Genomic DNA, 14,913 nt, shown 5'->3' with positions numbered 1-14,913 from the left:
AAAAGGACACCAAATTCCCACCCTGCTTTCCTTTAATATTTTCCCATAAAATCAATTGTAAGCATCTTCTGCTTGTGTAGTGTTGAAAGTGCCTGTTCTCAAGGTTGTTACAGCAGTGGGTGTCTTGGTGTCCATTCTCCCCCTCCCCTTCTAGGTTTAATAATTGTCCTGACAGCTGACATGAATTCTGTAGTGGGACTTTTTAGGACAGCTACTTTGTGCATACCTTTAATTTCTTAGCTCAAATGTGATAAATCTCACCTTTACTGTTCTGTAGAACTTCATTGCAGCTGAAGTACTGAAGTTGTTCAGCCTGAGGAAAGAACCTAATCACAAAACAGACTGGCAGAAGATGATGAAATTTGGGCGGAAGAAACGAGACCGGGTGGATCACATACTGGTAAGTGTATGAAAACAAGCAGTTGTGTCAGATACTATCCACCAGACTGAAGTGTGGCATATGAGTGTATTTTCAGTATTCAATCATGCTATTTAAAAAATACAGAGTGTACAGGAGCTGTCAGAAGTCCAGTGCCAGTGAGGGAAGGTGATTTGAGTTAATTCTGCCTGCTCATTTGACTGAAGTATAAATTCGCTCACTCCCAAAAAAGTTTAAAGCATTGTCCTGGTTTAGGACAAAATTAGGGGATTAGCATGAATTTCCAGAAGGAAACACTGAAATATTTGACTGACAGTAAACTTTTTCTTCGAGAAGCGAATGTGTTTTTCTTAGTTTGATTGAAAATGTTTTAATATTATTTGAGACAGAGAATGTAATTAAACTAGTGAATGCAACTGCCACTGGGGCAGAGACAGTTCAGTGTTAAAACTGCCTAAGATGGAGCATGTCTGGCTATGTACAGTTTTTGAAAGTTATTTTGTTGGTTTGTATTGCCAGGATGATTAATATCTTTATTGGCTGTAATGATAGTGAAGGTTCTGCTTGGGAATATGAGTCGTCATTAGCACTGTGCTTCACTTAATTACACCTGGAATTGATTCCACACAACAAGCACATATAAGTAATTTGGAGTCATGGGTTGTGTGGTCTTTTAATTGCTCATCATTGGAGAGTTTCCAACACAGGGGTTTAATTGTATTTAAACAGAATATCTATTTATAGATCCCAGTACATCCTGATGCACTTGATTCTGGAATGTAGAGGTTGTTAAAGCATGCACAAGAAAGTTCTATGTTTAGATCCCCAAGGGAACTAGTATTACAGCTATTATGCACTGTACCAACTTCTTAATTTTTTGCAACATACCTAGAAAGAAAGATTCCTGACTGGAAAAATTTGTTCTAGTTGAAGGCATCCAGAGTGCTTCAGCTGAGGTTTGAAGTTCAGACAATCCAGTTTGTGATTTACATGCAGACCCAGACATCAAAGATTAATGGAGCTTGGACAAGTTTGGCCTAATAAATAATGTGTTTAATTTTATTTTGTTCTCACAAGAATATAGTAATAAAACTTCAGCTGAAGACTGGGAATAACTCCGTGAAGGTTGCAGCATGCCATGCTTTAGGAATAAGGCAGTCCCAGGGCCATGTCTTACAAATTTATACTGTGATGTGAGGCACTATCAGAGGAACTTTTAACTGAAAATCTAAGGACATAAGGCAAGAGAAACTGAACTCTATTTTATTAAAATCTCTATGAAGCATGAAGTATCTGGACAGGTTTCTCTGTCTCTTGGTCATGAGTTCTGTGGTAACACAGATTCAAGGCCAGTAGAGGATATATAGAGGTGCAAGACCTGCTGCCTATCCCCAGTAGGTCATGGGGTAGCCCAAAACTGAGAGGCCAGTTTTAGGATTCTCCACATTTTGTTGAAAGTGTATTCAAGTAGTACAAGAGAGCAATTTCTGAAAGAGAAAATGAGATGATTTTTGTAGATTTAGGTGCTGTAGAATTGTCTTTGAAAATCACAGTTCAAAATACTTAGTTCCAGTTTTTGTGAAGATGTAGCCAGTATGCACCACTGCAATGTGTAGGGGATGTCATGTGAATACATACATGAGCTAATTGATTCTCCACATTCTTTTGATGCTTGTAAAGACAACAACTGTTAAAATAAAACTTGATCTTTTAAAGCAGAGGTGAACATTCTTAGGCTTCTGTTACTGGCATTTAAACTTAGAGCACAGTTTCTTCTCAGTTTCTTCATTTCCATTTTCAGTCAAATTAAACTTAAAATGAAAACATCTCTTCACAGTTTTCTGTTGAGACAACTGTGTATTTTAGTGGTATTGAAAAGATTGAACACACTTGACTGTTCAATATTGTCTGACCCAGGAGCTGGGCATGACTTTTATTTCTTCTGTAGGCACAGAAACAAATGCCAGTAAAATGCTGTTTTACTGAACTTATTCTCTCCCTGATTATGCCTGGATACACTGTTCTAGGTTTATCATGTTGAACTTAATTCCCAGTGGAAGGTTGATCCCTGTGGGAAGGGACAGAGCAGAAGAAGCAGCACTGGTGATCTCTGTGACACTGGTACCTGTGGGTTGGCCATCACACCTGCTGGGAGCTAAAGGGACAACAGAATGAATTTATCCTTTGCCTCCTTGCTCTGCCTTCAGCTTTGCTTCTTCCTCCAATTGCTTCACTTAGTTGCATTTTCACTTTGGTCTGTGCTTTGCCAGCATTGACACCACTGTGGTGAGTCATGTTTTAGTGCCAGTGACAAAAGAACATCTTCCTCTTCTCCTTTTTGCAGCGTTCTTTTTGTCTTCAGTCAGGCATCTCTGTCATCAAAATGGATTTGTATTGGGATTCTTCAGGGTTCCATCTGATCTGCTGGATATTTGTGCCAGTTACTAACATTTACAGCAAATCTTTGCTTTCGGTGAGCAAGTACAGGAGATTCACATTTATGAAAAGCTACTTTGTTCAAAATCAAGTTAAAGGAATGTCTAAGTGCTTTCTTTCCTTCTTGTCCCTTCACGTTGTTCCTTTATCACATGTGTGCTGTCTGTGCTTTGTGGAGAATGTCAAATGTACATTTTGGTATATCAGAACTGCCAGCATCTTTCAAAACCTGTTTTTAAACTACAACAAGAACCCTCATATCTCCTTATTTAAGTTCAAGTACTGACAATAGCTTGTTTCCACTCCTTTTTTTCCCACTTGGGTCTTCAGCCAAAACTGCCTCTGCTGATCTGTTTGCATGGGGCTAGAACAATCTCTGCCCTGTCAGCCCCCCTTCTCTTTTATCTGGAGCTTGAGAAAGCAGAGCTCACATGATACTGCCAAACCTATGTGTTTGGTTTTCACACCTGAGGAGCCTGCCAGCAGAGTGCTGAAAAGTGCATGATCTTCTGACCTGTTGATTTAACAGCCAAAATGTTTCTCTCTGTGCAGAAACTCTGCAACAAAGCAAGGCTGTTCCAACCCAGCTGGCTTAATTGGAAAACTCGAGGTGCCACTGCTGCAGCACCTCAGATCTAAACCCAAGGGGAGTGCACAGTAAGAAGGGACTGAAAGGCTGCCTGTATGCTGTCTAAAGATTTCCAGGCACTCTGAGAGCAAAGGGCTATGAGAACATACCTGCCTGCCTTCTTCCTGCTGGCCTTCTTCCAAGACACTACTTTATATCTGGATGCCTGTCCTTTTCAGTCTCCCAAATAGTCTACTGACTCCTGAAATATAGTTTATTTAAGAGATATTCATGGTTTTGAACAGGAATCTTAAAAAATCAAAACATGCTAAGTCACTCTCTAAAGTTCCATCTGATTATATTACTTTATGTGGGTTTTTTTAGGTGCTGTGACATTTGCTAGATGGCCAGCAGGATCATGTGACCATGTTATCTCCTGGTTTCCTGGTTTTTCTTTTGTGTGCATACTCCCCTTACGTGTTTTTGTTTTATTAATTAAAAAATACATACAAAAAAAAAGGAACAGATTAAAAAATACCACAGAACCTTCTGCATTTCATCGCTATTTATCTTTTCATGTAGATTGGAATTCAGTTCCATTAAAACTGTAGTTTTCCTGACTTTACCCAAATGCAGTTTTTTCTGGTATAGAGATCTTGCTTCCTGGTATCAAATATGTGAAGTTTTACTTTTGTCATGAGAAGGTGCAAAGTACTGAAGACAGGGCAAAGCCCATTTCCATGCAAGCCATGATAGTTGTCAAATATTAAAGAAACTGTCTCAATTACTTAGGAGAAGTTTGTGGTAACACAGCAAATGGATCAAACCTTTCCCAGACAAAGGAGTCACAACTGCCTTGGCTCAGATGGTGCAGCCAGGGCTGCAAAGCAGCACGGCAGTTTCCACACGTGTTCTGAATACACTATAAACAAGACTTGCCTGCAGCTGCAAATTGCACATTCTTGCAGTTTTCCAAAAGTATGCTCGAGGAAGTCCTCCTAATGCCAGAGGAAATTGTGTACTCTGCCTCTGAGGGAGGGGGAATGATACAGACAAGAGAAAATTAATCATTGATACTGTTTGGTGCTGTTAAAACATCCAGCCTTTCTCTGCCTGGATCCTCTTCTGCTTACTTTTACTTCTTTATCCCATGTATTTCTTTTCCCTGCTAGAGCACCATAAAGAAATTGTCTCATCACAGTTGTCAGGGAGACCGAATAAACAACACTTAGTGTGGATCTGGACATTTGTTCAAGGCCAGTGAGATCAGAGCTTTTAACCTGCTTGATTATTTACTCTCTTCCCCCGCCCCCAGTGTTACCTTCATTAAGTCTTGCCTTCACTTTTCAGCAGTGGAGTCACGGCTGGGCTGGGAGGGTCGGGCAGAAAATCCTGTCAGTCACTGTCATGCAGCTACTCCAGGTTACCAGCCTTGGATGTCATCAGTGGAGGTCCCTGGGCATCCCCTTGCATGCCCAAGGGATTTTGTCTCCACCCACCTCCTTTGTCTTTAGGATCTTCTCCCATTTCTAGGATCTTTCCTGCAGCAGCCATCTTCACCTTCTACCTTTGAGCCTTCTACCTTTGAGTGCATATTGCTTCTGCTTTTAGGGAATCCTTTTTCAGCATCACCTCTTCTTTTCATGACCCCTGTCTCTTTCTTTTCATTATCTAAATAGTCCATGAAGCAGATACACAACACATGATCAGTCTGCAAATTACTGCTTCTATCTTATGCCTCTTTATTGATGGGAGGACTTGGGACATGCTGCTGTTTACTTTATCAGAATTTACAACCAGCACATACAGGTTGCAGGCAGCACATTTCTGTGTGAGAGTTCAGGAGTCTCAGACATTCACCCCCCACAAACCCACACCCAATTATCTACCACTTGTTAGCCTTCCATTTAAATTATTTTTCACCTACAACACTCCTTCAAAGTTTGATTGCAAATAATGTTGCTTCTTCCTTTTTAGTAACAAGCCTAATGAAGCCATTAATGCCTGGTCCTTGACAGCTGTGTGGGAAAGAGGTACTTGCTGTGGTAGCACAGATTTGTAAGCAGGCAGTGTGACTCTTCCAAAGCTGTTTGGAGGATAAGATCCCTGCCCCTCTCCCCAGGCTCTCTTAAAGCAGGGAGAAAGGAGCTGTCAGCCTGAAGCCCCATGTCGAACCAGGGCCTTATGAATGCCTGCAAACCCTGCACCAGTGCCAGTTCCCTGGGCTTCCCATAGCAGGCTTCACACTGTGCTGGGGTTATTGAATCATCATTGTGCCACAGCAGCTGTCAGCTTCAAAACAGATCAGTTTCTGGGAGGTTTAGCCTCAGGCAAAAGGAAGAGAGTGTGTTGGGGCTATAGTTTATGTCCTGCCTCAGAAAACAACACTATTGCATACTGATCTGGGTAGTGGATTTTTCATTATGTTCAACCTTAGTTTCACAGTGTGTAGGTGTCTGCCCCACTTGTACACTGCAAATGTATTTTGAGTTGAGAGTGTAAGATTTATGGGCAAAGGAGGTTTCTGCTGAAGCTGAGCAGAGACAGAGCTTTTTTTTTTTTACAGGTTTTCTTTGTCATTTTAAATACAAGTGATGTTTGCACTCATTCCTTCTTTTCTAAAAAGTTTGAGCTGTGTTAAAGTTTGTCTGTAATACTGAAATGGTCAATAAGACAAATTTTTAATAAGTTTAATTGAAGATGTCCAGTTAGGAGAGACTCTCAATAAGACTTGATTTGCTGAATGAAATTATGTATTTCAGTCTGATACTAAACCACCTATTTGTCAGTGAGCAGTAAAAGGGGATTTTCTTTGTCAACAGTTTAGTAATAGAAGGAAATATGTACTTTTCAAATGTACTGGTACAAAATTCCATTTGTAGTAATGCTGTCAAATCCAATGAAGCATGGAGTATTCTGTGCAAATGAGTTGTAATACTGTCGTATAACACATGCAAGCATTTTGTCTTCCTATGCAGAAGAATTGGAAGTTAATTGTTTCCCTAAAATTTTCTTATTGTATTATAAACTGAACTGCAGTGAAATCTTTTTTTTTTCTCCTTACCCTCTTCAAGGGCTTTCCATTATTTCTTACCACTTTAAGCTGCATGGGATCAGCTTCTTGCAAAAACGTAATTAGGAACTTAATTAATAGAGCTTCTATTGTTGGCCAAGAATATCCCATTAGCTGAGTCCTTTCAAATGAAAAACTTGAGCAGGAATATGAAAGCCTTTAAAAATGGATACTACAGTGAAAAGCAGAAAACATTCATACAGTGAAATAGCCTGGTTCAAAGAGAACTGTGTTTGTTTTGCCACTCCAAGCGTTTCCTGTAATCTCTTACAAAGACAGATATGTTGTTGGCAGATACACTCTGCTTTGGACTCTTTCTGGAACTTTGCAGGCAATATTATTTTAAAGCAACAGAACTGTAATGTTTGTATTGCCTTTCTTACCCTCCAAGGTGCAGGAACTCCACGAGGAAGAAGCACAGTGGGTGAACTATGACGAGGATGAACTGTGTGTAAAGATGCAGTTGGCAGATGGGATCTTCGAGGCCTTAATCAGAGACACTGTTGATGTACTGAACCAGATAAACGAGAAACAGCGGAGGCTGCTGCTTGTCTGACAGTGCTGAAGTGAGCTCAGAGCTGCCAGCTGGAGTCACAGGCCTCTCTGGCTCCTGACCTGCTCTCCTTCCTGCATGTGGTGTGGCTGGACTTCCACACGTGGGGTTCCTAGGCAGTTCAGATGGGATGAAAAGAACCTGAACTGGCTGCCAAGACCTCGCACCAGATTTACTGTTTGGAACAAGCTGATCCCTCACTTGAGGCTGCTTTGAGGAGTGCTCAAGACTGTTCATGTGCCAATGCAGTTATGTCACATAACTATCAGCAGCTGCCCAGGGTCCCAGCCTGGGACTTTGACATGCTTGGCTTGTTCCCTGAAAGGGTTGGGTTAAGTTGGGATATTGGCTGTTTTGCTGGAATGGTGGTCAGCCATCAGTACTCAAATTGTCTTTGGAAATGTGAGTAATTTGGAGAAGCAACAGTTTGGTCAGGTTTTGGTCATAAACAGAGACTTACCATACTGAACAGTGTTATAATCTTAACGTGTCTTCTCCTGCAGCCCTAACAATGTGCATCAGTTCCTTCTGCTTCAGAGCCTATTTAATTAATTTCTCTGTGAAGCTGGTTTTCATCTTTCTTCTGTGATGTGGTACCAAGCATGGTGCCAGCCCAGTCCAGGGAAATTAGATGATGTTGCTTCCTGCCTACAAGTAAAGAATTCTTGCTGCTTTGCTCCTAGGTGGAGCAAGATAAAGCCTGCCTAATGTCAAGCATGAAAGATGAGCCCATGGACAACTTTCCTCCTACCGTGTAGCACTTCTCTTCCCGGAGCACCAGCTGCTCCCAGATAATGGATACTCAGGATTTTCTCAGGCACGAGACATGCAGGAGTGGAAAATGTTTCCTCACAAAAATTTGGCCTTCAATTCCTCAGCTTTCTCCCTTACTGTCACCTAATGAATTGGAGAAGCTGTTACTTGAACAATTCAGAGAACAGAGTGTATTCACCAAAGAAAGCGGTGTCTGGTGCTTGACTGTCTGCATCTTTTGTGCTTGTGGGTTTTTTATTTATTTTCAGATAATTTATTAAGTGGGTCACAGGAGAGTGTCCTGTGCAGTTGGCTGCACTGTCTTCTGTTTTGAGACAGACGAACTTGAGAGAACATCTGGTTTGGAAACTTCCAGAGCCCCAAAACCTCCAGCTTCATGAGGCAGATACAAGGGGGGTGAAGGTAGGAAGAACCAAACCTCAATGACCAAGGGTGGGACACAAAGACAGGTCTAGAAGTGGAGCTTGAAAACAGAAGCACCTGGTTCAGAGACGATGGAGAGTTGAGGCGGCTGAGCTGAAAAATTCCCAGCTCTTTCTGTCACTTCCTTTCCCAGAACTTCTGCACCGTGTTATGTGGTTGATTTGGTGCTGCATTTATCTGCAGTGTCATTCTGCTGAGTGCTGGTTCCTGACCTGTTCTTCCTGTTCTTGTGTTTTTCTTGGATGAACACGGACAATCTGGGGTCAAACATTGATGCCTTAATAGTGGATGTCCGTTTGCTAACCTGGAACAAGACCCAGAGGAAAGTCAGATTCTCCAGGCACTGGAGTGTAGTCAGACACTTAGAAGCCCTCAGAGGTGTCCCAAAGATGCTGCAGCCCCCAACAGGCGTGGCAGGGACATCTCAGTTACTTCATCTGCTTGCTTTTTGGGCTTCCTCCTGTGCATACCTCTGCTACTGGTCCAGTTTGGTTTTTCTTTTCCACCTTTTTTATTTTTTGAGTTGGGTTGTTTATTGTTTGGGATTTTTTGAAAGCTATCATTGGAATATTTGCATTTTGCACAGTGACACACAGCTGGTAATTCTTCAGGGACAGCACTGGGAAATGTTGGATTTGCCAGAGGTCCATGCAGATTCTCAGATGTAGTGTTGCCAGCACCCCTCCTTGTGAGTAAGTGGTGAGCCATATCCATGGGAGCTCTGTGAGTGGAAGAGCAAGGAAGAGGTAATGGTGGATAGGGGCACCTTCAGTGGGCATATGCATGTATGTCCCACAGTAGTGGCCCTTCTGGCTGGCTGGAAGGTCAAAATGGTCTTGGTGGAGCATTGCTCAGCTGGTTTTTTTTCGAGTTATTCATTTGTTCATGTAAAATGTCATGATGCTGAACCAGGAAACCCTTGGATGCTTAAGACAGAAGCAAACTAAAGCTGCTAGATTTAACCAGCATGGTGTCACTAATTGGGTCACCACCTCAGATTCCCTTTCCTGGGTGTATCTCTTTTAATAGCAAGGATTGCTATTTTTAGAGGTAGCAATTATGGAAAGAGGACAGAAACCTGCAAAGTCAGTTTGTACCCAGAGCATCAGGTTAGGTTCTGTTCTGTAGGTACCATGGCCCGTGTTGAGAAGGTTGTCCTGCATGCCCAGGGCTTTTTGCCTTTCTGAGGGGCTCATGGGATGTTTCTGGTCTGTCCAGCAGGAGGGAGGAGGTTGGGCAGTTGGGCCTGGGAGGGTATAGGGGTCCATTGGAGATCGTGTGCTTGTTGTCTTTTGGCTGTAGTACCCTCCACAGAAGCACTAAATGTTTTTAACGTGTTTGGATAGAAGGAAGCCATGTCTAAGTAATAGCTTTGTTCCTTTGCAGACATCACTGATTTTTTTTTGGTAGCAATCCTTGCTAGGAGCAACCCTAAATTGACTTGAACGTACGTGAATTACCTTCTCAATACCTCACGTGTGTTGAGTTGCTTTGAAATGAGTGTATGTTCAAAACCTCAAGTGGGCTGAGTACTTGTGGGCTGATGATTACTGCAATGAAGCAAGGGTCAGGCTGGTAGTGAGAAGATATGGGGAAGCCTGGGGTCCCACAAACAGGCTGAATTCTCTGCTTCTCTCCCCAACCTTCCCTTTGTAAGACCAAGATGATATTTCTGCATCCTGGTTATCTCGGTGCAACCACATAAGAAGATTCAAGACTGGGACATTTTGCTGAGAGCCGTGAGCTGTTTGGGGCAGTGGCTGTCATCACTGGGGCTTGCTGCTCCATCTTTGGAAGGATCTCAGAGCCAGGTGGGAAAGCCCAGGCTTGTGGGAACATGGAGTGCAAGTACCTCTCTAACAGCAGGACACTCTTGTGAGCCGAGCCCTGGAATATCAGTACTTCTGCCTTTCAGAGAAGGCTTGTTGCTCACAAGGTGGAATGAGGGATTGAAAAATCCCATCTTGTTTCTTTTCCTTTTTTGAAAAAGTGGCCTTAGCTTTTTGCAATACTTGAATAAGTGTGTACCTGCAGAAGACCTTCAGTAGCACAGTGACAGAGATCTTTTAAGTGACTATTCTGCGAGGAACTGTGTGCAGTTCCAACTTTCATATATCTTTGCTACCTTAAGAATAGTAGGAAAACAAAGTACTTTTCAGCAGACAAACAGTTGAATCTTACAAGTTATTTAGTGCATCTGAAGTGTTTACAAATCAACTAAAATGGAGAAAAGCAAACTATTGAACTTATTTGTAATTTAAGTGTTAAATGCAAAATTATATACAGATGAAAAAGGAATACTGTAATTAACCTGCATTTACTAGGGTTTTTTCCTTGATTTTGCAGAGCCTTTTGATACACATTTGCAAAGCCGCCTTTTGGGAGGCTCAGTCTCCCTGTGTACTGTGTTGTGGAGATGCTGAAATGAAACCCATTTGCTGTGTATGTGTAAATAACCTGGTAACTTGGGGTTTGGGCCAGTTTCAGCTCGTGTTCACATCCACAGCAGCTTTGCACAGTAGACAGACCCAAGGATGTGGAGGGGTTGGGGAGTTTCTTTTGTAATTAGGAACTGTAAAATAACCAGGGTGGTCCCTGTGTACACCAGTGTAAATATCTTTGGTAACTGAAATGTACTTTAAGAGAACAAAATCTGTAAATAAACTGATTTATAAAGTAATCTTGCTTTCTCATTTTTATAAAATGGAGCTTTCTAATTACCCAAGCAGTTGCTAATTCTGATGGTGTCCTGGAGATTTGTCCCTTGTACATTCCCCTTTCTGTCTTATGCTGTGCTTGGGATGCCAATCACAGTCTACAAAATCCCATTAGAGTTGCCTTAATTATAATCATAACTTTATTACAATTTCCTTAGTGTTAAAGCTGACTGTTGATAACACCAGAAAATAGCACTAAGCAATCATTGCAGGAGTTCACTGTTGGGAGAAAAGCTACTACTTGCACATATTTGTTTAAAATATGTTTTAAAACCTCATGGGTTAAAATATTTCTTTGTTAAACAACGGTTTTTGAATTATGTGAGGCTCTTTAGAGCCTCAATCTTGTTTTGTATCCCTCAAATAGGCTCTTAAATCGGTACAGCTCTGTGGAGCTGCTGTTAGCAGCACCAGTCCCTTCCTCACCAAGGGGCAAACATTGCTCCCTGGAAACTTTATGTTGATGGAATTTTTCTAAATCTTTGCTGCTTTCTTTCCAGGACAAAAAAAACCCAAAACAAACAAACAACAAAAAAAAAAACCAGATCACTCTAACACATGATAGCTCTGGAGCTCCATAAGAGGATGGCCAAGCACTTACAGTGCCAAACCACAGGTGTAGGCACGTGCTGATGGAGTGGCAGTGTGAAAGTGTGAGCCAGGGAGCACAGGAGCCTCCTCAGTGCCTGTGGCCACCCCTGCTCCAGTACCTCTGCTGTGTTTTGGTGTATTTTATTAATGCACAGCCCAGCAGGAAAGGCTTTGCTTTCCATTTACTGCAGTCTCTGTACAAAACCCAGCATTGGTCTTTCCAGTTTGGAGGACAGTGTGTGACCGTCAACTCCTGACCTGCCTGGGAGGGCTGTTTGCATTAAATGGGGGGGACCTGTGTGAACTAAACCACTGCAGTTACTTGTTCTTTGCTTTTCCTTAGCAGAGGTAGCTCATCCTGGAGGAGGACTTGCTGCATTCAGGCTTCCATTATGGAAGCAGCTCTGCTGCAGTCCTGCAGTGCCGGTGTGCCGTAGGACTGGTCCTCAGCGGAGCGTGCTGGGAACGCCATCACAGTCCTCAGACAGGAGGACGTCACAGCCCTCTGAGCTCAGCGCTTGAACCGGCCAAATGCAGTGGTGGGTCCTTGGATGTCCAAAGGGCTGAGGCAAAGTGGTGCTGCAGCCTCTGTGTCCTCAATAGTGAGCAGCAGGAGAGCATCCGTGTCGCGCCTTGCCTTGCCCTGCAGCAATTTTACTCCACGAGTCCTGTATTTTTGGACAATTGTCTACTTGCATCCATCCCTGGAAGGGGCTCAGAGTGCCTTTCTCGTTGAAAAAAAAGCTGATCAGGGCTTCTCTGGCTGAAGAAGAGGCTTCCTTTAAAAACGGCTCAAGCGGTGGGAGTGCTGCCAAGGCGCTCCGGCGCGTGATGCAGCAAACTGCTGCATTGCTCTGCTGTCCTTGCCCAGGATGCCCAGCAATCAGCGTGATGAAGGCTCTCATTTCCTCATTTGCAAGTCTACATTGCTTCACTTTGTCACTGACTTTCTACCCGTGGTGTTTGTGCAACTCTTCCCAGAACCATCAGAGCATGCTTTGACAGCCTGTGGACCTGGTGAAACTCCTGGGTTGGCCAATGGCCAGCAGCTGCTTTCCCGATGGCACTCTGGATTGAGTGGGACGGTTTGGTGCCTCCCTTCCCAGGTACAGCCCACTCCCAGGTGCCTCCCTGGGGATGTGGTGCCAGCTGCAGCCATCCCACATGCTAAGACACCTGGCAGTGGAGCATTTGAAACATTGACTCTGCTCCAGGCGTCCTGTGCCCTGCCTAGCACAAGGGCTTCTGCAATATCTGGGCTCTCATTAATAGCCCTGGAAAGAAAAGGTGCTGGTGGGGAGCTGCTGAACACCAGCAGCTCTTCAGAGTGCAGGAAGGAGAGGAGGGGGGCTGCCCAGCTGCTGGCACCCAGCCCAGAGCATGGGCCATTGCCTGGCAGGAATGCAGATGAGATGTAATGGAGTTTGAAGCATAGGGCACTTTTTGGGGTGCCAGTCCTGTGGGGGAGGGAAAGGCACCCTGTGAGACCTGGAAACTGGAGCAAACAAAACCTGTAGCCCCAGCCCTGCACCTTCCTGCCTCCTCCTGAATAAGGTCCTGCAGAAATTTGGAGAAAAGAATAGAGTAGCTCTATTTAGGAGGGTGATGGTTGGGCAGGTTCAGGGGCATAGAGGAGGCTCCTGAAGTATACATACCTTCTTTTGCCTGCCAAGTGTGCTAATGGCCTGGAGCAGGTGGTTAGTTCCTGCTCTGAATGTTTTTCTTGGCCCCAGTTTTCCAGCCCTTTGCTCCACCTGTACAAGACCTGCTGTATCCCTTGGGCTGTGTTCCCTCCCTGATGTGGGTTCCAGTGGCTTCCTCTTGCATGAAGTCTAGACTGACTCAAACTCAGATTTTGTCTGAGAATTTGCTGGAGGTGGAAGTAACACCACTTCTGGGGGGTGTCGCAAATTTGATTTGATTTGATTCCAGCAAAATAAAGGAGGCTGCAGGGGATCCCACTGTGGCTTGGCTTGAGGAGCTCAGCAAGGAGCCTGGTCCAGTGTCTGTGTCTGGCTGTGTTGTTCTGTGGACTGATGGAGCCAGCGCTGCTCAGTGAACCTGTGATTGGGCACAGCAGCCCTTGGTAGGTGAGCCTTGCTTACGTTGCAGGACTACTGTCAGAGCAAGAGAGGAGCGCTCCGTTGTCATCCCTGTGGTATTCTCAGTTTCATGCGCTGCAATTAAACCACCTGCCAAATAATGATGTGGCAAATCTGGGCGGTGTGCCCTCCGATCTGCTACTTAAAGCTGGGAACATGAGCTGGACTGGAAAACATCTGATCCGTGCAACCTGGGTCATGGTAATCATTTATGACTGTTAGTAGATGTGAAATTTGCAGGTAAAACGTTTCCTACCCAGACATACCAATGGCAGTGCTGGTTCCTCCTGGTCTCCCTGGGTTCTTCTGAGAAGAGCAAGGGCAGCGTGGCTGCTGTCCTTTGGAGCAGGGATGAATCAGCAGAGGGTGAATAGCAGCAGGCTGGTACTGCTGTATTCTCTCTGCAGACGCAAACTATGTGAATACATTCATCACATCCTGAGAATGCACCCCAGATTTGCTTTTGTGCCTCTTGTTATTACAGGCTGGTTGGGCTTGAAAGGTAGAAATCAACCATTTCCGACCAAGCCTGTCTTGTGGAGTCAGCAATTCCCAGCTGCCAGTGGGGGCTTCGAGGGGCCATCCTGGTCTTCTCAGGTGTCAGCCTGGCAGACTAATGCAGAGTATGGGAAGCAGTCGAGATTCACATTCACTCCAGGTGTTATTCCCTGTCTCAGTGAAGCTGGCAGGTTTGTGGCACAGGTGCTGCCAAAGGTCTCGTCTGAGGCCATGTCTCAGCTGAGGTGTGACTAGTGCCACCAAGGAAAAAGTGCCACCTTGTATTGGAATGTCAGGGAGGTGGCAGGTGGCACAATTTTCCCTCGCTTTCTGAGAGGAGCGAGGCTTTTCCTTTAATTCACAGGACCACGCTTGATCTGTGCTGCAGATCAAGGGGGGCTTCCTTTAGTTCATCATCTTGTGAAGTCTGGATGAAGGAAAACTGTTGAGCCTCCTCTGCAGCTGGTATTTCCAAGGGGCTTTCAGGGGTGTTGGATGCAAACCTCTCTGAACAGCCTCCGAAATGCCAATTATGGGGTTGCCATGGTTGTATCATGAGTCTTGCATTGGTTTCATGTTTTCCTTGCAGTCAGTTCCTGGAATCACACAATTAGGTAGGAACGTGTTTTTTAATTTTCAAGGAAGAAAGTCCATTCTCCCTGTGGCCCTGAACCTCCACAACTGAAGGGAAGTGAAGAGGTCCTGGGTCTGCTCACCCAGAAATTCTGATTCATGCTTTTAAAAATGGACAATAAATGCCTTTCTCAATTTTCTGAAATACAGTCTTTTCCACCACTTC

At 44.1% G+C, this 14,913-nt stretch overlaps 1 protein-coding gene across 1 annotated transcript in view; it reads left to right on the top strand.

Moving 5' to 3' along the window:
- The window catches only part of CEP350 (centrosomal protein 350), a 69,443-nt gene extending 58,557 nt beyond the window's left edge, over window positions 1–10,886 (top strand). The window contains 2 exon segments of the mRNA XM_056497396.1: window positions 278–400; window positions 6,848–10,886. Of these exon segments, the coding sequence (XP_056353371.1) occupies window positions 278–400; window positions 6,848–7,012 (288 nt within the window). The 3' untranslated portion in view covers window positions 7,013–10,886.
- Window positions 10,887–14,913: the final 4,027 nt, after the last annotated feature.

The sequence above is a fragment of the Oenanthe melanoleuca genome, chromosome 8 (genome assembly GCF_029582105.1).
Source record: "Oenanthe melanoleuca isolate GR-GAL-2019-014 chromosome 8, OMel1.0, whole genome shotgun sequence".
NCBI classification, from domain to species: Eukaryota; Metazoa; Chordata; class Aves; order Passeriformes; family Muscicapidae; genus Oenanthe; species Oenanthe melanoleuca.
Note: the sequence above shows the minus strand (reverse complement) of the source record. Positions and strands in the feature narration are given on the sequence as shown.